Source organism: Gracilinanus agilis, chromosome 5 (assembly GCF_016433145.1).
Source record: "Gracilinanus agilis isolate LMUSP501 chromosome 5, AgileGrace, whole genome shotgun sequence".
Classification (NCBI taxonomy): Eukaryota; Metazoa; Chordata; class Mammalia; order Didelphimorphia; family Didelphidae; genus Gracilinanus; species Gracilinanus agilis.
The window spans coordinates 216,609,131-216,631,347 of record NC_058134.1 but is presented as its reverse complement, the minus strand read 5'-3'; the positions used below and the strand labels follow the sequence as shown (position 1 = coordinate 216,631,347).

The 22,217-nt window shown below is 48.9% G+C and overlaps 1 protein-coding gene across 1 annotated transcript in view; it reads right to left on the bottom strand.

Moving 5' to 3' along the window:
• Nucleotides 1–831: 831 nt before the first annotated feature.
• Nucleotides 832–22,217, bottom strand: part of BAIAP2L2 (BAR/IMD domain containing adaptor protein 2 like 2) — a 29,871-nt gene continuing 8,485 nt past the window's right edge. The window contains exons 5-14 of the mRNA XM_044677987.1: nt 19,825–19,896; nt 18,820–18,936; nt 16,146–16,292; nt 5,446–5,598; nt 4,991–5,129; nt 3,863–4,079; nt 3,020–3,088; nt 2,305–2,524; nt 1,490–1,533; nt 832–1,242 (exon numbers count right to left, since the gene is read on the bottom strand). Of these exons, the coding sequence (XP_044533922.1) occupies nt 1,167–1,242; nt 1,490–1,533; nt 2,305–2,524; nt 3,020–3,088; nt 3,863–4,079; nt 4,991–5,129; nt 5,446–5,598; nt 16,146–16,292; nt 18,820–18,936; nt 19,825–19,896 (1,254 nt within the window). The 3' untranslated portion in view covers nt 832–1,166. The remainder of the gene's footprint in view (nt 1,243–1,489; nt 1,534–2,304; nt 2,525–3,019; nt 3,089–3,862; nt 4,080–4,990; nt 5,130–5,445; nt 5,599–16,145; nt 16,293–18,819; nt 18,937–19,824; nt 19,897–22,217) is intronic.

Genomic DNA, 22,217 nt, shown 5'->3' with positions numbered 1-22,217 from the left:
CGAGGAAACTGAGGCAAACAAGGTTAAGTGGCTCAGGCTCACCCAGTCAGTAAATGTCTGAGGCCAAATTTGAACTCGGGTCTTCTTAGTGCCAGGCCCAACAAAATAAGGAAAGCCCTTTTGGGTTTCCTTAACAGACTACGGTCCTGGATGACCTGGCATCTGGCACCCCAGATCGTGGCCTGGGATCCCCCCTGCGTGTCTGGGCTGGGGGAGGCCCGTGGCTTCCTCATCTTCTCTTTCTCTCTTTTCTCTTTTTTCACCCCCCACCTTCCATCTTAGCATCGATACTACATTTGGGGTTCAGTGACTGGCCCAGGGTCACCCAGCTAGGAAGGGTCTGAAGCCAGACTGGAACCCGGGACCTCCCGTCTCTGGGCCTGACTCTCACCCCCCCCCCCAGTCCCTTCTTTTCATCCTTTCACGCCTCAGTTTCTCCCTCTGAAAAACAAGTTCTCCCCTGCTCCTTCTGGCTTGGAATGCTTGGCCTCTGCAGCCCGGCCTCTGGAGAGGGGGCGCCCCCAATCCCCTAAGCGCCTTAGCCCCTCGGCCTTGGCTGGCATTCCTGGTGGGGGGGGCCCATCGGGCAGGAGCCTGGCTCAGGCTGGTGCAGAGGACGGCCTAATCCCCGAGGCCTGTGGGGGCCCCCAGAACAAAGCGGGCCCTGTCTCGGGCTCTCCTTGGAAGGTGGGGCCCCCCACGGAGGCAGAGGGCAGCCCCACGCTGGGCTGGACAAGAGGAGGGGGAGGGGAGGGGGCAGGAGACAGGGAAGACTTGGGGAAGAACTTCCGGGGTGAGGAGCCCCGGATTCAGGGCCTCTTCAGCAAACACTCTGGTCTGATCCATCCCATTTATTTGGACCCGCTTCCAACACTGGGAGGGTCCATACTGGGGGGGAGGGAAGGGAGGAGAGTGGGGGAGGCCCCCCCATGTCTGGCCCTCTGGGACAGACGGACGGAGGGACGGAGAGGGCCGCCTCCGGCCTTTCCCCCACCCCGGCCTGGCAGTCCGACCCCCTCGCTTCAGAACGTCTGCCCAGCGGGGAATAGAGGGGGGCAGGGGGCGCCCCAGAACCCAAAGTCCCTGCCGTCTTCCGCCCAGGTGCCTGCTGGGGCCTGCTGGGGGAATGCTGGGACAGGCTGGGGGACACCTCCAGACCGGGGTCCTCAGCGGATGAGGGGGGCCGAGCGGTCGTTGGTGACTGTGGGGCGAAGTTTCACTGTGGCAAAAGGGTTGGTGCCCCTGCGGGAGAGAAAGGCGGTGAGAGGAGGAAGCGGAGCAGCCGCCATGTTCGGGAGACAGGGCAGCCCCAAAGGGGAGAGAGAGGGGGAGAAGGCCCGAGACCCCTCAGAGCCCCCTGCTCGGCCTCCAGAACCTTCTGTGCGGGGCTCCCACCAGGGAGGGCCCAGGGGATGCGCAGCCACGACCCCCCCAGGTGTCTGTACCGCCCACTGCGGGGGCCCCCCTGCCTGGCTGCTCCCACACTCACCGGGGGAAGAGCTCGGGGGGCTGCTGCTCCCAGGCCATCAGCTTCTGCAAAGGGGGCACGAGTCAGTGTGGGAGACCCGGCCCTCGTCCTGGGCCCCTCCCCTGTGCCTAGAGCACTCCACAGAGATCTCATTGGATGCCCCGGGGAGGCAGGCAAATAGAGGTTAAGTGACTTGGCCAGGGTCACGCAGCCCCTTGGGCTCTGGCCTTCTCCACCTCTCCTGCAATCTGGCCCCTTGGCCGCTTCGCTGGCACACGTTCAGAGGAGGCCTCAAGCCTTGACCACGGGGCCAGTGAGGGCAGGGGACGGAGAAGGGGGGCCGCAGGGACCTCTGGGGGGCCTCCACTTCACAGGCAAAGAGGACAAGGAAACAGAACGTACAGGGTTCTAGCTTGGCGGCTAACAGGAGGGAACTGAGCCTGGAGAGACGCTGCAGAGAAGTAGCCAAGATTCAGAAGGCAAGAACTGCCGAGCTCTGAGAGAGCTCGGAAAGGGAGGGCAGGGCGGGAGGGGGCTTAGGACAGGGTGACGGTATGGTCCAGTGGAAAGAGCACTTGCTCTAGAATCAAGGCACCCAGGTCCTCCTCCTGTCCTGAGACAGGTTCTCACTCTGTGCCTCAGTGTCCCCCTCTGTAAACTGACCAGCCTCTGAGGCCCCTCCAAGGTAAGCCTTGGCCCCCAGCTGTCAGGTGGGAGGGGCACTGTGGGCCCCTGAGCAGAGAGCCTGGTCAGCAGTGGAGCCAGCACCGGCCCTGGGCTGCCAGCCTCTCGCTCCAGGCTCTCTGGTGGCACAGGGCAGGGCACGGGGAGCTCACCTTGGCATCGCTGGCTACACCCATGCTGCCCATGCTGCTTCGGCGGCTGCTGTCTGGGGGCAGCGGGGGTGGAGTGGGGGCTCGGCTCGTCGCCCTGCTGGTGGTCCTGGTGGGCGTGTGGGAGCGGGAGTGGCTGTCCCAGTACTCGGAGGAGGCTAAGGAGTTTACTGGGCGATCCAGGAGGTTGTCCAGGCTGTGAGTGCCCCGAAGTGGGTAGGTCCTGAGCAGAGAGAGCAATCTGAGCTTAGACGCTGCCCCGCAGTGGCCCCAAGCACCCCACAACAGCCCATCAGAGGAGACGTGCCTGAGCCCACCTGACTGGAGGCAGAGGGCTGGAGGCATTGACTTGGGGAGCAGGGAGTTAATTAAAATGCAAGAAGAGAGGGCAGCTGGGTAACTCAGTGGATAGACAGCCAGGCCTGGAGATAAGAGGTCCTGGGTTCCAATCTAGCCTCAGACACGTCCTAGCTGTGTGGCCCTGGGCAAGTCATTTACACCCCCACCCCCACCCCCCCATGCCTAGCCCTGACCACTCTTCTGCCTTGGAACCCATCCCCAGTATTGAGGGTCTTTAAAAAAATGCAAGGTGAGCAGGCTGGGGGATGGGGGTGGGCCGGGGGGTTCCAGCTTCTCAGGAGCTAAAAGGGCTGGGGCTGCTCTCCCCTCCCTGGTAGGCTGTGTCTCCTTTCCCTGGGAGCTCCCTTGGCTGCTTTACCTGGAGGGCAGCTCATTCACAGGCAGATCTTCTACAGCCTTCACGTAGGCCTCTGGGAACCAGCCGCTCCTGGGGAGGGAGGTTGGGAGGGAGGCCTGTGGTCCCCTGAAGTCTTCTCTTCTCCAGGTAACCACCCCCACTTCCTTCAGCCCCACCCTCTCATGGCCTCCAGCTCTGGGCAGCGAAGGGGGTTCAGAAAGGAAAGACGAGGTTGCTAGAGTCCCAAGCTATGATGGCCTTAGAGGGCCTTCAAAGCAAGTCAGTGCAACCTCTTTATTTTACACATGGGGAAACTGAGGCCCAAAGAGAAAAAGTGATTTGTAGAGGTCACATTGCTTTGAATGGCTGATCTGGAACTGGAATCCGGATTGGGTAAGTCACCTCAGGGGCCTCAATTTCCCTCACTGTAAAAATGAGGGAGGGGGCAGCTGGGTAGTTCAGTGGAGTGAGAGTCGGGCCTAGAGACGGGAGGTCCTAGGTTCAAACCCGGCCTCAGCCACTTCCCAGCTGTGTCTCCCTGGGCAAGTCACTTGACCCCCATTGCCCACCCTTACCACTCTTCCACCTATGAGACAATACACCGAAGTACAAGGGTTAAAAAAAAAAATGAGGGAGCTGGGGGCAGCTGGGTAGCTCAGTGGATGTCAGGCCCAGAGATGGGAGGTCCTAGGTTCAAATCTGGCCTCAGACACATCCTAGCTGTGTGGCCCTGAACAAGTCACTTGACCCCCCCTTGCCTGGCCCTGCAGGATCTGGGTTTAGTGGCCTCGGAGCTTCCCCCCGACCCCAGGATCCTGGGTGCAGGGACTCTCATGCCCAGTGTCTCCCCAAGACCCCACTCACGCTGATGACCCTTCCAGCTTGCCATACAACCAGCCATTCTGGGCTTCAGGCACCAGCACCAGGATGAAGTCACCGGCTGAGAAGGGCAGCAGGGTATGGTTGGTGCTATCCGAATGGGATACCAGTGCCTGAGCTCGATGGGGGACCCTGCTGCCTCCTTGCCGCTCCCCAAATGAGTTAGAACGTGACCGCTGGGCACTGCTGCTGTACAGGGAGGCTGTCCAGGGAGACAGGGGTCAATCCAGGCACCAGGGCTGCGGCTCTCGCACAAAGATCACCAAGATCCCTCTCGTGGCAGCTCTGCCTTCCGTGGATGGTGACAATGCCCAGATGTGGCCCCATGGAGGAGGCCAGCAGCAGTCATCCCCAGCACTAACACGGGTAGGATGGATGCTGGCATGAGGACCCTGGGTACTGGGGAGAGGCTGCTGCAGAGCCCCGGGGGGCAAGGGGGCCCCAAGAGGGAGGGGTTCTGGCCTGTAACTTGGGGAAGGGGGAGGAAGGAAGAGGGATTAAGTAGAGATCTCTAAGGAGCCTTCTAGCTCTGACACTCGCATTTATGATCTCAGTCCCCTCCTAGAACTGATTTCCTGAGCTCCAAGCTCCCTTCTAGCTAGGCAGCCCTCTGTTTTAAGCTTTTTCTTACCTCAGACATTCCCTGTTCTAAGCCCCCTCCCAGCTCTGACATCCCCTGTTCTAAGCCCCCTCCCAGCTCTGACATCCCCTGTTCTAAGCCCCCTCCCAGCTCTGACATTCTCTGTTCTAAGCTCCCTCCCAGCTCTGACCTTCCCTGTTCTAAGCCCCCTCCCAGCTCTGACATTCTCTGTTCTAAGCTCTCTCCCAGCTCTGACATCCCCTGTTCTAAACTCCCTCCCAGCTCTGACATCCCCTGTTCTAAGGTCCATCCCAGCTCTGACATCCCCTGTTCTAAAGTCCTTGCCAATTCTAACAGATATTCCTGGGGTGTCTTAGGGAGGGAGATTTCTCCTGGAGGGAGAATACTGTTCTTTGGGGCAGAGGCAGGGCTCCCTGTAAGAGTCTGTGTTGAATAGGGAGGTTGTACAGGGAGGGATGAACAAGGACTATTCCTGGAACTTCTGAGTGGGGAGGGATTGTCCTGTGACTTACTGGAAGATGGCATCCGGGGCAGGGACATACGATCCGACTCCAGCTGGGACAAGGGTCTCCCCTCGCTGGGCTCCTGGCCATAGGAGCCGGAGTTATGCCGGCTCCGGGGGGAGCTGAAGTCTCCCAGAGACCTCTGGGGCTGCGAGGGGAGATGGGCAGGGGAGGGTGGGGAGGGGAGGGGAGAGGCAGGGCTGCCCCCCACCCTATTCTGCCCCCCACCCCCAATCCCAGGGCTCCCCATAGGGATTCAGTAACCTCCTCCCAAGCCACAGAGGAGGTGGGGGGGAGACCCCAGGGGGGAGGTAGGGGGAGGACAGGGTGTCTCGGAAGCTTGAGGTTCTAGGGGGTAATATAGTCCAGGTTGGGGGCCTCAGGTCCCAGGGAGAGGGAGTTAAGACAGGGGGCGGGTAGAGGGGGGGTGAGAAAGGTGGCGCCCTTAGCTCCCAGGGGCTCACCATCTCCAGGCGGGTGGGGGTCAGGCGGCCTGATGGGTAGGAAGACCCAAAACTAGAGCCCAGCAAGCCCGGGGAGTGGGCACGAGATGGGTTTCGACTGGCTTCAGATTGTTCCTTCCATAAGAGTACTCTGTTCTGGAGGAGGCCCCGGGCCTAGGAGAGAAGGGAAGTGTTCAAATGTTGGCTCAGTTTGGTCCTCACGGAGTGGCCTTAGATAAATCAGGAACCCTCTGTGAGCCTCAGTTTGCTCATTAGTAAAAGGTGCAGGATTAGATGATTTCCAAGCTTCTTCCCCAGTTCTGACCATCCCTGTTTAAGCACTGTCTCACCTCTGATATCTCCTGTTCTAAGCTCCCTTCCATCTCTAATGTTCCATGTTCTAAGCTCTCTTCTATCTTTAACACAGCATGTTCTAAACTTTCTTCCAGCTCTGATATTCCTGGTTCTAAGCTCCCTTCCACCTCTAATATTCCATGTTCTAAGTTTCTAGCTCTAATATGCCATGTTCTACCTTTCTTCCCTGATATTCCTGGTTCTAATCTCCCTTCCACCCCTAATATTCCATATTCTAAGCTCTCTTCTAGCTCCAACATGCCATGTTCTAAACTTTCTTCCAGCTCTGACATTCCCTGTTCTAAGATCTCTTCTGCTGTAGACCAGCTCTCCTGGATATTCCCTTCTCCCTTGGCTTCTATGTCCATCCCTATTCTGTCACTGTCTGCCATTCCTAGGAGACTTTCCATCTCTAGGAATCCCTGGCTTATTTCAAGACTCAGGCCAAGTCTCACCTTCCTCCATTTGGATGTTCCTGGTGTTCTCTGCCCAACTTCATGGTTTTCCCTCTAAAGTGACTTTGATGGTCTTCGTATTGGTCTTGGATATAGTGTCCCCCATTAGAATGGGAGCTCCTGCTATTTCATTCTCTCTCTCTCTCTCTTTTTTAAACCCTTACCTTCTGTCTTAGAATTGAACCACCCAGCTGCCCCCTATTTAATTTTCTCTTCATACCCCCAGTGCTTAGCAACTGTAGGCACTTAACAATGATAATAGATAGACTGATTGTCTTTACAAAAATAGACCATGTGCTGAGCCATAAATAAATTAAAAGTAAACATGAAAGGGGTGGCTAGGTGGCTCAGTGACTAGAGTCAGGCCTGAACACAGAAGGTCCTGGGTTCAAATTTGACCTCGGATACTTCCTAGTTGTATGACCCTGGACAAGTCCCTTAACCCCCATTACCTAGCCCTTACTGCTCTTCTGCCTTGGAACCTACACTCAGTATTGATTCTAAGATGGAAGATGAGAGTCTGAAAACAATTCATGTTGTAAGGTAGAAATGAGAAGCATCCTTTTTTTCAATCATAGCGTAATAAAGCTGGGAAATAACCCAGAGAACAGATGGGAACACTGCCTTATGAGGCCATTGTAGTCATTCGGGTTGGGGAGGCAGCAAGGAGCTGTACTGGGGTGAGGGGGTTGGATGTAAGAGACATTGCCAGGTTGAATCTCTATAAGAATGACTCCCACACTGACGTATCCAACGTCCATGCTTTCCTGAGTGCTGGTCCCAAGGACCATCCCATAAGCATTTCCAGCCTGCTATGCCGGAAGCTGATTTCATTCCTCTGCTCCTCTCTTCCTGGCCTCCCTGTTTCTGGGGAGGCCACCCTCATTCTTCCTTCCAGACAGCCAGGCTCACAAGGTGAGGGTGATCCTTGACTCATCCCACTCCCTTGCCCAACATGCTCCATCCCCACATTGCTAGTTCCCGCCAATTCCATCTCTCTCCACTCAATGTTCACAATTCTCCCTCATGCCTTCATTACTCTTCACCTGAGCTATCAAAATGGGTTTTTTTTTCCCTTTACATTTTGGGTGCAGGCGGTTCCTCCACTGCCAAAGGCTGCAGCTCTTCTGTGGACCTGATCTATTATCACCTGATCATCAGGCTGTTGATAAACGTGCCAGTCCTCATATAAGAGATGTCCATTGGGCCCCATTCTAAATCGTTAGCTTGGCGGACAAAAGAATAATGGCACTGCATCTGGCACTCTGGGCTCCATTCTGGCCTTTACTACCCTTGTAAGAAGGGCACTGACCCAGAAGTGGGCAGCTAGAGTGGGGAGGAAGAGACTGGAAAGTGACAGAAGAAGCTGGGGATCCAAAGCTCACAGCCACGCCCGGGGAACATGGCGGCTCTCTTCAGATATTTTTCAGAAGTTCAGAGTTGGAAGAAACATCAGAGGCCAAGTGAGATATATGTAACACACACACACACACACACACACACACACACACACACACACACGAGGATGAGGAGCTAGATAGACAGATGGATGAATGGGCAGACAGATACATGGAGGGACAGAAAGATGGATAGATAGCCAGCTGCATAGGTAGATGAACAGATAAAAAGATACGTAAATATAGAGAGATGGTTATAAATATACCATGGATAGAGAGGTAGATAGATAGACATAGATAGATGGCTGGATATTAAGATGGATGAACAGACAGACAAATGGATAGATAGACCGATAGAAAGATAGATATAGAGAAGAGAGAGGTGGATGGATGGATGAATAGAGAGGTAGAAGGATGGAAAGATAAACAGAAAGGCAGATAGCTAGATGGATGGGTAGGTAAAAGAATGAATAGATAGACAGATGACTATATATGGATGGATGAAGATATATACAGATGGATAGATACATGCATATATGTATGAATAGATAGGTAGATGGAGAGACAGAAAGATAGATGAATGGATAGATGGATGAACAGAGAGATGGACAGATGGAAAGATGAACAGATTGAAAGATATTTATAGATAGATGGTGTAATGCAGGATTTGTGCAAGATCTCTTGCATTTGCAAAATTACCCTAGGCAATCCTGTCAGTTAGGAGAATGGAACCCTGGCCCGGCAGGTGCCAGTCCCAGGAGCTGACAGTTTGAGCTGGGTCCATAAAAACCCCTGCAGAACCAACCTTGGGGTTCTGATTTCCTTGACCTCACCCAGACACCCAGCTATCCCTGACTTCCCCTTGGGGACCCTGGGAGGTTGAAGGGAGGTTTAGGTTGTGGAAAGTGGGCAGGATTTAGCTTAGAGTAGCCTAACAACAGGGACACCCCTAAACCAATTCATCAACTATTCTGTTAAGCTGGTGGATTATTAAAATCAGGGAAGTGCCAAATTACCTCTGGCTGAGGGCTGGTTCCCTCAGCCTGGCCTTACCTTCTAAGTCCATAGCCAACACTTGCCAGTCCCTAACAACAGCCTCTCAAGAGCCCTATAACCTCTTACCTCAATTTTCCCTTCCGTGTTAAAATAAAACCCTTAGCCTGAAACTAAGAGTTTCTCTAATTGTTATAACATCATCTTGGGCCAAGGGGCTGAGGAGAGGGGAGAATAGCAACCACTTGATTTTAAAGGAAGTACTGGGCAGGCATCCATTGTATCCAGGAAGTGTGTGAGCTTCACTTCCTGTTGAGTTCTGCTTTCACTCCAGCAGGGAGGGGCCCCTCATTCTCCACCTTAAAGGAGCCTACAGGTAACAGGGAGACAGACTGAGCATCACAGCTCAGGCTACACATCACTGACAGTCTCAAATCACCTGCCACTGTAGTTACAGGCTCCCAGGCCCAGGTAACTCACTTGAACCACCAACTCCTCCATTATTAGCCACATTATCCACCTATTACAGTTTGGTGAGCACAGTTAGGTTAATTACCTACAAAGGATACTAAAAATGGGCTTTTCTAGGATGTTGTTTATAGTCTCCATTTTCTCCATGCTTCTTTGGTCTTTTATGCAGGTAGAAATTGATTTTTGGTTCCACAAAGTGCCTCAATTTATACACCAGATATTGGAACTGTATGACTATTACAAATGGTGTGCCATAACACTGGCAGAATTTATATGTTTTATACCTACGGCTATGGCTCTGGTTTTTGTTATTGTGCAATTCTTGATAGTCCTGAAGAGGGTCCTCTCACATCTTTGGCTGCTTTTTGGCTCTATTTCTAATGCAAAACCTGACTCTGTCTCCCTAGAACTGGTAGAACACATGAAGCTATTATACCAAGTCCTCAAACAAATCAGGGAAGGGAAAGAACTGGATGAATATACAATTCTCCAATTGGAGATTGTAGAAACAAAATATTTAGGTGCTACCAACTCAAGCAAAAAAACACAAGCTGTTAAGGACACCCAGACACCGGCTAAAGAACCAAGCACTGAGACCACAGTATCTGTACTCCCAATAGTTGACAGAACCATTTTACAACCTGGGGAGAGTAGTGTCCACCTAAAATCGTATAAGGCCTTTACCCCTAATGATTTAGAAGTACTCAGGAGATGTTTCCCGAAGTTCCTCTAGCCTTTCAAGAGCATAAAAGAAATGAAGCGTGTCTTCACACTTTTTAACCCCAGTTTTGATAACGTAGAGTTTCTTTTAGGGGAGTTTTATTCACTCTCTGAAAAAAAGAAATTTTTGGCAGAGACTCGCTCGAACCCCAATCTCACTGCATGGCCCATGGTCCACCATGACCTAGAGTTGACATCACACGCTAATATAAGATACCTAGTCCAATCCAGGACAGATTTACTCGAGGCAATACAGTTACATGCCAAAAGACCAAATTCCTGGCAGAAATTTGAGAAACTGAGGCAGGGGGAGTAAGAACACCCTAGCAGCTTCCTTGACAGGGTAATGGAGGCAGCTGAAACAATATTAGGTCTCAGAGATGTGCATGCCCCAGAGACCATTGATTATATCAGGAGGCAGTTCGTGAAGGGTGCTTTATTGCCGGTCCAGAACTATTTCCGGCAGAACTGTCCTCAGTGGGAATCATTGCCACTAGAAGACATCAGGCAGCATGCATCTTACATACATGACTCAAAACAAAAGGAAGTCAGGACAACCAGACAGTCAGATTCAGAAAAGGACTCAGTAATAGCTGACCTCAAAAGACATTTAAAGCAGGCTAGGAAAGAGAAAGAAATCGAAGAAATTAAGAACTTCGCCCTCCAGGCCAGCAGGGGATGTAGTCAGTCCAGGCAGCCTGCTAGTGTCTCCAAGCCCAAAACCTATTCTCCAAAGTGTTATCTGTGTGGCAAGGCAGGTCACATGGTAATAACATGTAAATATAAGCAACAGACAGAATTTGGCAGGGCTAACAACAACTCCATGCCAGAGAGAGTTAGGAATGGAAATAGGACTTTACTTTCTATAACTCAAAATGGTCCAACAGTTCAATAAAGGTTGAGGGCACCAAGCATGACAGTCAATGTTGCAATCATGCATGCAAGAGGTATAGCCAGTCTCTATCTCTTGACCAAATGGAGAAATACTTGGCACAGAGTGCGATTCCGAAGTCCTTATGAACCAAGGTTTTAAGATCAGAACTGACTAATAGCAATGACATGGATGTGTGTATAACTAATCTGGGTGTAGTAGATGATTCTCAAAGACTGGGCACAGGAGAGCATATGTCTCTAGTAAGCTGCACAGAATACAATGATATTTCTGTGGCAGAAGACCAAGAATGGGAGGACATAACGCAAATGTGCAAAGAGATTTATGGGACAATTGAGGATGACTATAAAAGGAATCTGCTTTCTCATTCCACCACAAAAGGCTTGGATGAGAAGCATAGGGACTGTCCAAGAATCTGTAACCGCTTGCCTTCAGAAGCTTTACAATCTTGGTTGGAGTCATCAGAATCTCAAGCTCCTCTCTTTATTCCAAGTTTAAAACAACAGGTTAGCTTGGATAAAGAACAAACTGACAGGGATTTACAATGTATTCAGGAAGGAGTATCATTAGTAACCCTAGAGGAGTCAAATCCCAATGTCCAAACCCATTCTCTTGCTTTAGGCATGAAAACCCAGGATGAGGTTAGAGAGCAATCCAAACGGAATGTTGGAAGAGGCTTGACTTTGCCAGTGCAGTCCACTGAGTTGCTGGCTGCTGGCAGCTGCTCAGAGAATTCTACATCTAGCTTTCTCAACCCCTTAGCTGATGAATTTAAGCCAGAAGCTTGGGGAAGGGAGAGTGATCAGCTGTCATCTCCAGTAGCTAGCGTGTTCAATAACCACATCACTGAAGTCTGCTCAGTAGTTGGAGACACAAATCAATTGACTTCAGCCACACAGACTGGAGGGATAGATAGTGAACTTCAGACAGCCTCTGAGTTGGGAGTTGTACCAGAGGTGTTGAAGGGAATAGAAATTGTCTATCAAACATTCTCTGAAGCAACTGATGGGAAAACTCCTGATCTGGGGGTTTGTAGTTCGCAAGACAACAAAGTGGATGGAGAAACAAGTCAAACCTCCACTTCTATAGCCCTTAGTCAGAGCCAACATGAAAGTTCCATGGGCTCTGCAGAACTCAGCCTGGTAACCACGGTTACTTACTCTCCAACTCTGAGTGAGAGTGCCTGCTCTCTAAGCCAACATTCTGTATTGAATCTCCCAGTCAAAACTTGCCTGTTTGTGCTGCAGGAAGTTCTGATTTAGCTCACAGTGACCATACAAGACTTGAAGAAGTGCTTGCACAAGACCATATGCATAACTGGATCCAAACCAAGTGCACAGATACAACTGAGGATTCCTTATTGCCCTTAGTCCCAGTAAAGTCCAGTAGCAACAGGGAACCCCTTATTAGCTTGAAAATCAGGGGGGTCTGTTATGATGCCCTCCTTGACACTGGGGCAACAGCTTCTGTTCTACATGAGGCTCCAGAAGGATGCAAATATCAGGGTAGCTTGAGAGTCAGAGGTGCTTCAGGGATAGCTCAACAAGTCCCAAAGCTAAAAGTCAAAATGGTGAAATTGGGCCCTCTAACTCTTGAACACACCTTTTTATTAATGCTATCGTGTCCTTCGAAACTTGTTGGACGAGATCTCTTGTGTAAATTAGCTGCCACCATCCAATGCCAACGGGATGGGCAGATCTACCTCCACCTACCTAAGAGATCTCTGAAACACCATCCCATTTTGTTTTTAGAGCCATATAGTGAGGAATCAACTTACCAATAAAGTGATAGCATCTACCAGGTTCCTGATGATATACCTGATTATGTATGGGCTAAAAATTCTAATGAGGTGGGCAGAATTTTGTCTGCTGAGTCAGTGAGAATAGAAATGAAAGAAGGCTTACCACCACGAATTCCTCAGTTTAAACTAAGTAGAGAGGCGATCGAGGGAGTGAAACCCATCATAGAGAGTTTATTACAGCAGGGTATTTTAAGATATGGCTTCTCACAGTACAACAGCTCTATCATGCCTGTGAAGAAAGCCAAACTATCTCCTGATGGGAAGACTTAATGGCGTTTGGTACAAGACCTTAGAGCTGTTAATAACCATGTGCAGAAAACCTATGCCGTGGTTCCTAGTCCATCTCAGATCATAACAGCTATACCACACAAAGCTGCTTGGTTTACTGTAATAGACCTCTGCTCCGCCTATTTCTCTGTTCCCCTGCACAGAGACAGTCAGCAGCTATTCACTTTTACTTGGGAGGGCAAGTCCATCCTATGGACCCGTTTGCCACAAAATTTTTTGGATACGGCCTCAGTCTTCTGCCAAGTCTTGCAAAGAGACCTTGAGTCGATCACTTTCCAAGACAGCAAGATGGTGCATTATGTTGATGACATCCTGCTAATGTCACCATCTGCTGAAATCTGTCATAGAGACAGCGTGCACTTGATTAAAGAGCTAGGCAAGAGGGGCCATAAAATTTCCAAGCCCAAGCTTCAGTTCGTGAAATCAAAAGTGGAATATTTGGGATTTATCTTGGAAAAGGGCTCCAGGAGGATTTCCCAGAAGAGAACACAAGACATACAGAGGTTGAGCTTGCCTAGAACTAAGAGGCAGCTCAGGGCAATCACAGGAGTAACGAGTTTCTGTAGAAATGGATTCCAGGTTATGCTCTCATCACTAAACCTCTGATAGAGCTAACCAGGAAGGAAGTTCCAGAACTGTTGAAGCTAACTAAAGAGCATATCCATGCCATTGAAAAGCTCAAAGTACTAACTCTATCAGCGCCTGCCCTAGGAATCTCTAACCACGAAAAACCTTTCCTCCTTTATGTTCATGAGATCTTGCATAAATCCTGCATTACAACTGATGGTTGGATAAATATATAGACAGGTAGACAGGTGGATAGATGGATGGGTGGGTGGATGGATGAATAGATAGGTAGATAGATAGATAGATAGATAGATAGAGATGGATGGATAGAGATGAATAGGTTGGTGGGTAGGTAGGTAGATAAAGATGAATGGATATAGGGATAGATGGATAGACAGATAGATAGGCAGACAGATAGATCAATAGATGGATAGATAGATATGTAGGTATCTACATATCTATCTGAGGAAGAAAAGGAAGAAGGAAGAAAAGAAGGAGGAAGGGAGTGAGGGAGGGAGGAACTTGGCTCATTAGAAAGAGCTCTGGATTCTGCATGAAAAGACCTGAGTTCAAGTGCTGGCTCTGGCATTTCCTAGCCAGTCATATATCATAGACAGCTGAACTTAGAGCCCCAAGATGCAAGTTCTAATCCAAGCTCTGCCACTTACTACCAATGTGACCTTAAGCAAGTAGCTCCTCCTCTCTGGGCCTCAGTTTCCTCATAGGTAAAAGATGGAAACAGAAGAGATGCCTCTGTAGACCCCTCAGTCTGGGAGTCTATGCACTCACTTAATTACTTCCACATGAAAACTGTCTTTTTCCTCTTGCTTGAAATAAAAATGAGCACAACCGATGGCCTTCATTCTCTACTTCTTTCCCACAAATTGTAGGCTCTAGTGCCTTTGGTAACCCTTCAGGTCATGCCCTGGCCTCCATCTGGATTCTACAACAACATCTCAATTCAGACATTGTGGAAAACTCAGGATCTAACAAATATACTGGCCCCTCCCAAAGGGAAAGCCTTGTCTATTCATTGATATACACATATATAAAGGACATACACATAATACATGTTATGGATACTGATTATATACCTACACATGACACATGTATAAGTAGAACATATATGTGTGTATATGTGCTCACACATATATCTCATTCAGATAAAAATTTGCTCTGTATATACATATGACATATATAAAATACAGATATGTGTCACTTCAACCCTTTAAGGGGTCTCTTCCAGTTTGACTAGCTATTACTTGTTTCCATCGAAAAAAATTTGGAGGGCAGTTGGGTGGTTCAATGGATAGAGCCAGGCCTAAAGATGGGAGGTCCTGGGTTCAAATGTGGCCTCGGACACTTACTCGATGTGTGACCCTGGGCAAGTCTCATCATCCTGTTTGCCTCAGTTTCTCATCTGTCAAATGAGCTGGAGGAGGAAATGGCAAACCTTTCCTATATCTTTGTCAAGAAAACCCTAAATGGGAAAAAGACTTATACAAAAATATTTACAGCCACGCTCTTTGTGGTGGCAAAAAATTGGAAAATGAGGGGTGTCCCTATGTTGGGGAATGGCTGAACAAACTGTGGTATCTGTTGGTGATGGAATAATGTGCTCAAAGGAATAATGAACTGGAGGAATTCCATGTGAACTGGAAAGATCTCCAGGAATTGATGCAGAGTGAAAGGAGCAGAACCAGGAGAACCTCATACACAGAGACGGACACACTGTAGCACAATCAAATATAATGGACTTCTCTACTAGCAGTAATGCAATGACCCAGGACAACTCTGAGGGACTTATGAGAAAGATGCTACCCACATCCAGAGGAAGAACTAGAGGAGTAGAAACACAGAAGAAAAACAACTGCCTGATCACATGGGTTGATGGGGACACCCTAATGCAAATATCAATAATATGGAAACTGATCTTGATCAATGATACATGTAAAACCCAGTGGAGGGGCAGCTGGGTAGCTCAGTGGATTGAAAACCAGGCCTAGAGATGGGAGGTCCTGGGTTCAAATATGGCTTCAGACACTTCCCAGCTGTGTGACCCTGGGCAAGTCACTTGACCCCCATTGCCTACCCTTACCACTCTTCTGCCTTGAAGCCAATACTCAGTATTGACTCCAAGACAGAAGGTAAGGGTTTTAAAAAGAAAAACCCAGTGGAATTGCATGTTGGCTATGGGGGGGGGAAGTTTTGGGGAGAGGGAAAGAACATGAATCATGGAACCATGGAAAAATATTCTAAATAAAAAAAATAATTAAAAATAAATAAACTACAGATCTGTCAAAAAAAAGAAAAAAAGAAAACCCTAAATGGGGTCAGGAAGAGTCCAACGTGACTAAACACAACTGAAAGACAACAAAATTGGGATAACTGTCATAGTAGTCTCATTGGACCATGGCGAGGCTCCCACCTGACAAAGTACTTTGCAGATCTTGGTGCAGACATTGAGAAACACCAGCTCTTATGATGGCTCTGTGACCGTAGAGAAATCCCTTGACTTCTCTGATCCATGCATCATGGAATAAGCATTTACTCTGTGTGTACTACTAGAGGCCCAGTGCAGCCCCAACCCTCAAAAAGAGCATCTCCTAATGAGGGGGAATAACATAAAACTAGATGGGCCTCAGCTTCCTCGTCTGTAAAATGGAGTAGAGCCTGGGGATCTCTGAGGTCCCTACATGCCTATTCCTAGGATTTCTGGAGCTAAGCTTGGAGAAGGCGAGACGCTCCCAAGCCCACCTCCCCAGCCCAGACCCTCGGCTCACCCGGCCAAAGAACTGCAGGAAGGTGTTGGAGAACAGCAGGTGCTTCTCGGCCAGGAACCGATAGCGCCTCTTCTCCTCCAGCTCGGCGGCTCTCTGGCTCTCGGAGACGAAGGCCTGCATCTGGGCGTGCAGCCTGTTCACACTCTCCTAGAGAGGGACAGAAGATGAGAGGCGGGCCTCCACCAGACTGGTGTTCAGGTGTCCTGCCTCCCAGAATCCCAGAAGCTCCTTTTGTACAGTCAGGGTCCCGGAAGGCCTCCAGAGATGGACGGGGAACTCACTAGTCAACAAACGGGAGCACGTTTATTAGGCACTTATTATACTCTAAGCTGGGGATACAAAGAAAGAAAAAACAGCTCCTGCCCTCGGGAACCCTGAAATCTAAGGGGTGACCCAACAGGCAAACAACTATCTACCTATGAGATAGAGGCCCGCAGCCGATCGATCCCTCTCTGAGACCTCCTGAATGATTAGGAAGGGCCTTGGCCTTGGCCTCAGAGACATTTCCATCCTTTCCTCCCCCTGGGGCCAACCAAAACAAACCCAACCCCTCTTTGGCAAGACAGCCCTCCACTTCCAAGAAGAGACTGTCCTGTCCCCCCACCGCCAAGGGTTTCTCTTTTCCAGGCCTTCCCGGATCTTCCCCAACGTGTGATCTCAAAGTCTGCCTCCAGCCTGAGCGCCTTGCTTGGGATATCCATGCCCCTCCCAAAACATGGCACCCAGAATGGGACACAGTCTTTTCCTGGACCTGATCTTGGCAGCAGCCAGCAGGATATTGTTTCCTTGGCTCTTGCCACTCACAGATTGCACTTAACACCAACAAGCTCCCTCACAGGGAGCTAAACTCAACCCCATCCCGAATCCCCCTTTGCCCATGTGAGCCCCTCAAAGGCAGGGGCGGCCTTGCTTGTGTAAGCCTAAAAATTAATATACAATATCTCCAAGTATATTTATAGATTATTCTATTTTTTATTTTATATTTCTTATATCTTATATATAAATATATTATATTTAATAAGACTTATTCATAATAACTTGAAGTAAAGGAAAATAAAAAGCTAGAGTAAAAAGAGAGCTAACCCAGCCACGGTGGTGAGAGAAGAGTGCAAAAAGGTGGGATTACGGTCAACTTATAAACAAAACGTGAGGATGCGCCCTGGGGGGGGGGGGGGGGAGAGGAAAGGAATTCTGGGAGATGAAGTCCAAGGGGACAAAATCCTATTTACACATTTGCCATGGTCCTTCCAGAACTCAGCACAGAGTTACTTAGTCCTTAGCAAATGCGTCCTCTGCCCAGACTGTCCGACCCCAACATTTGGTGCTCATGAAGCTGATTTCAGAACCTAAGTTTGACATGTTACGGGGATCTCTCTTGCGCTCCCTTCGTATTTCATTTGACCCGTCATTTTAATTCTCCCACCAACACCTCCATCACCGGGGAAGACTCAGCTCCCAAAAGTCCCAAGAAAGGAAAGACTTCCTTCATTTTTTATATATTGTATTCATTATATTATTACATTATATTATATAATTCCTCAGGAGGACTCTTTTCATTTTTATTTTGTAAATGTACTGATTTTTAAGTATTTTTTCATGGTTCCATGATCCACATTCTCTTCCTCCTCTCTTCCCTCCCCCCATCCCGGAGCTGACAAGCAATTCCTCTGGGTTATACATATTATCACTCCAAACTTATTTCCATATTCTTTATTTTTGCTATGGAGCAATCTTTTAAAACTAAAACCCCAAATCATGTAGCCATATAAACAAGTGATAAGTCATATGTTTTCCTTCTGCCTTTCCACTGGGAGGAATCCTTTTAGTGCCTGAATTCAAGTCCTACATACTAGCTGGGGGGCCCTGGCCAAGTCAGCCTCCATTTCCTTATCTGTAAAATGGGGACAATAATAGAAGCTAGCTCCCAGCATGACTGTGATCACCAAGTGAGATAACATCCGTAAAGAGTTTTGCAAACCACAATATTATACTAATTTTAGTTCTATAATTATGAAGTGATTATCAGGATAGGGATTAGTACATAGTAATTCCTATTATTAGGAAGTCCCATCTCCTCCGTGAAGTCTTCCCTGACAGAGGTCTGTTTATGAGGAGGATTTTTCTGGTAGCTCCCCAGGTAGAGTCTGGTGAGCCCCCAGAGACCAGCCTCCCAACCCTTTTCCCAGGCAGCTGCCAGGTGTAGAGCCCAGCACACAGAAGGCTCTCACTGAGAATCTGCCTCCCTCTGAGGACCCTTCTGCTTCTAGAGCACATCACCTTCAGATTCTCGTGGATGAACTTTTCATAGAGCCACACAGAAGGGATGGGAAGCAGGACCTGGTCCCCTGGGAAGAACCAAAGATTTGGAGGCAGAAAGGTGCTCAGAGGCCATCAAATCTAAGCCTCTTCATTTTATAGAGATGAAATGGAAGCTCAGAGAGTTTAAGGACCTTTCCTGGGGTCATTCAGCTAGTTAATCTTTGAGGCAGGATTTGAACTTAGGTCTTCTTGAAGCCAGGTCTAGTTCCTGCCCCCCACAGCTCTCTCTGGCAGATTAAAATGTGTGAGAGGAGAGTTATAGGTGTGACTGACTTCAGTCATGTTGAACTGGCATCCAGGGTGAGGGCTGAGCTCCTGAAGGAATCTAGTCTTTCCCCTCTGCCTGCACACTCACCTTCATTTCCCGGGTGTTCTTGTCCCTCTTCCTCTCCATCCGCCATAGCTCCGACATACATTTCTCTAGATTGGCAGCACGATGTCGATATTCTATCTCATAGTGTTGGCGGCTGTCCTAGAAAGTTTGAGATGGTGGGAGAAGGAAAGGAGGACACCCATAGCAATGAGACGCTCTAGAAAGAGCCCCATACCAGAAGTCAGCAGACCTAGATTTGAGTCCTGGCTTCACCAGGAGAAAGAACTGAATGACTTTTGGTAAGTGATTTCCTCTTTTTGGTCCTCCTTAAACTCATCTCTCAAATAGGAAGAGATATCCTTGCCTTGCCTTGCCTTGCCTTCCTTCTAGGATTGTTGTGATTATCACAAGGTCAGTGATTTAAAGCTGGAAGGGAACCTTAGGTATCTTCTAGTACAGCTGCCTCATTTTACAGATGAGGAAACTGAGATCCAAAGGATAATGTGGGAAAGAGCTTTGTGAACAGTAAAGGAAGTAAACACGCCAACTTTAAGGTTTACAAAAGACACTGAAAACGTCATCTTGTTTGGCTATCTCAACAACCCTGTTAGCTGGGTTCTCCAGACATGTTTATTCCTATTTAACAAATAGGGAAACTGAGGCTTAGGGAGGTAAAAAGACTTTTCCAAAGCCACATAGTCTCTGTCAGAATCAGAATTTGAACCCAGCTCCATGGTCCAGGGTTCTTTTCACTACAACATGCTGCCTTCCTAATTATGATTTCTCTCCAATCCTATGGCAAGGCCACTGCAAAGAGGATAGAACTCAATTTGTTTCCATACTTTTGGGGAACCTGGGTGGGAAAAGTTCACTAAAGAATCTCTCTCTCTTTTCCCCTAGAAGAAGAAGCAGAATGGGAAGACCATTAGGGTTAGAGAAAGCAGCAGAGAGAACGGGCTAGAGGGGAAGCTGAACATGAGGGGCTGCCCACCCCACACTTCCCAGAGGTGTGTGCAGGGGGCAGGGAGGCGCTGGGGCCGGGCTCACTTTGATAAACTGCATGTCCAGCTTGGTGTTCTTCTCCATGTGCTGCAGGAGGTCTCCATGGAAAGTCTGCACCTGAATGGAAAAGGCCAATGAATGTCACTTTTTCTCCTCATGCATATAGATATACCTGGGGGTGCCCTGCCATGCACGGTGAGAGAACAGCTTAGTGCAAGGGCCCCTTCTGGAGGCCATCGTGGAGATTCAAGTCTTAGTCACAGAGAGATCAAGTTTGGGGCATGTGAGGGAAATGTCAGAGTCGGGAGGGGGATCTTAGAACAGGGGATGCAGGAGTTGGGAAGGGTCTTAGAACATGGAATGTTGGTACTGGGAAGGACCCAAGATCATGGAATGTCCAAGCTGGCCAGGGAATGTCAAAGCTGAGAAGAACCTTAGAACAGGGAACGTTGGAGCTTGGAGGGGCCTTAGAACAAAATGTCAGAGCTTGGAGGGGCCTTAGAACAGGGAATGTTAGAACAAAAGAACATTCCAATTCAGAGGGATTTCAAAGACAAATTCATAAAACCACCATTTTTCAGATGAAGAAACTCAGGACTAAAGGAGGAAGTAACTATCCCCCAAGTCCTAGCCCTAACTGTCAGCATAGAGCCATAAAGTTGGCCATGTCCTTGGATCCTTTCATGGTTTCTTAGGACTTTACTCCACAGGCACAATTCCAAATAGGAACCAAAGCCTTGTTCATCTCCAAGTTTGACGAAGGCACTGGATGGGCACACTTGGCCACATATTTCAAGTCAGGGAATGGCCAGAGTCCCCGTGGTACTTTCTGCAAGGGAGGATTCAGGTGAAAGAGAAGTCAATAAAAGGGCCAATAGGAGTCACAACTATGAGAAAGTCTATAAGACAAATTATGCCAAACAAATCTGGCTTTAGACACTTACTAGCTGTGTGACCCTGGTCAAGTCACTTAACCCCTTCACTTAACCCTTACTGCTCTTCTGCCTGGAATCAATATACAGTATTAATTCTAAAATGGAAAATAAGGGTTTAAAAAAAAAAAAAGAAAAACCATACCAAAGAATTCTGGGCATTCTAGCACTGAAAAGGGGGAGAATGAGAGGCAGTATGGTCTAATGGATAAAGGCCTGGGCTGATAGTTGGGAAACTCTAGCTTCAAGTCCCACATTTGTCACTAGCTGTGGGACCTTGGGCAAATCGTGTAAACCTGAGCAGCTCCCTAAGATTTTTCTGCTAAGTGCTCGATGGGTTGCAATCTGCACTTGTGGAGGGAGTAGCAACAAAATCCTAGCTCCTTGACATACTGGACAGAGAAGGAGAGGAGGCCGGCCTAGGTAATATGGACTGATTTCCCTACAGGCATTGATGTTTCATTAGATTAGGGGATACTCTTTCCCTGATGATGAGAGGCCTGGAGACCATGTCATATCAGGACTGACCACAGATTTCAGAGTTAGAAAGGGTCTCAGACACCACTACATCCACCCCCCTCATTTTAGAGATGAGGAAAACCAAGCCTCAATTGATAAAGTGATTTGCCTCAGATCACACAGGCAATAAGTGGAAGAGTCAGGAAATCCTGGGTTCAAATCCAATATCAGACACTTCCTACCTTTGTGACCCTGGGCAAGTCACTTAGCCCCCATGGCCTAACTTCTACTGCTCTTCTGGAGAGCAAATCTTGGAATTGATACACAGTATTGATTCTAAGATGGAAGTTAAGGGTTTTTTTAAAAAAAAAAAAAAAAAAAAGGAAGAAAAGGATTTTAGCTCAATGTTGGCTGCTTGAGTCGTAATGAGTTCCCCATCCTTGGAGGTCTACAAGCAGAGGCTGGGCAACCGGCTATGCCCTTGGATTCTTTAATGACTTAGGATTTTATTCCATAGGCACAATTCCAAATGGATTGAATCAAAGCCTTGTCTATATTAAGGTACTGAAGGCACCGGGTAGGTAAACAAAGCCAGGTATATGACCAGATCAATACCTGTCCAAGGGTTGGGCTAGATCAGTGCTGAGGTTGCTTCCAGCTCTGGCATTCTGGGATCCTGCCTCCTGCTCGGATCCCAGATTAGTTCATCACCAAAGCGTTCACCATCATTTACAGGCCCAAAGGCACCCTCTGATTTTGCCAGCACCTTCTTGGAATGGCCTCCTTTGGGCCCAGGGCTCTGAGATCCTACCAACCCTGGGCCCTGGGCACAAGCCCAGCTAGGGCAGGGGCATCCGACCAACCACACAGCCCATCCCTAAGGACCAGGCCCTTAGCCCCCAGGCAGAGGGAAGAATCTTCCCACCAAGCTCACAAAGACCCCTTGTTCTCCTCCTCAGTGGCTCCATCCCTCACTTCCCATCAGGGGAGTATCCGTCTGTCCTCTAGCCCCGTCCCTAGACCAGGGTACCGGGCAGGCTGTATGAG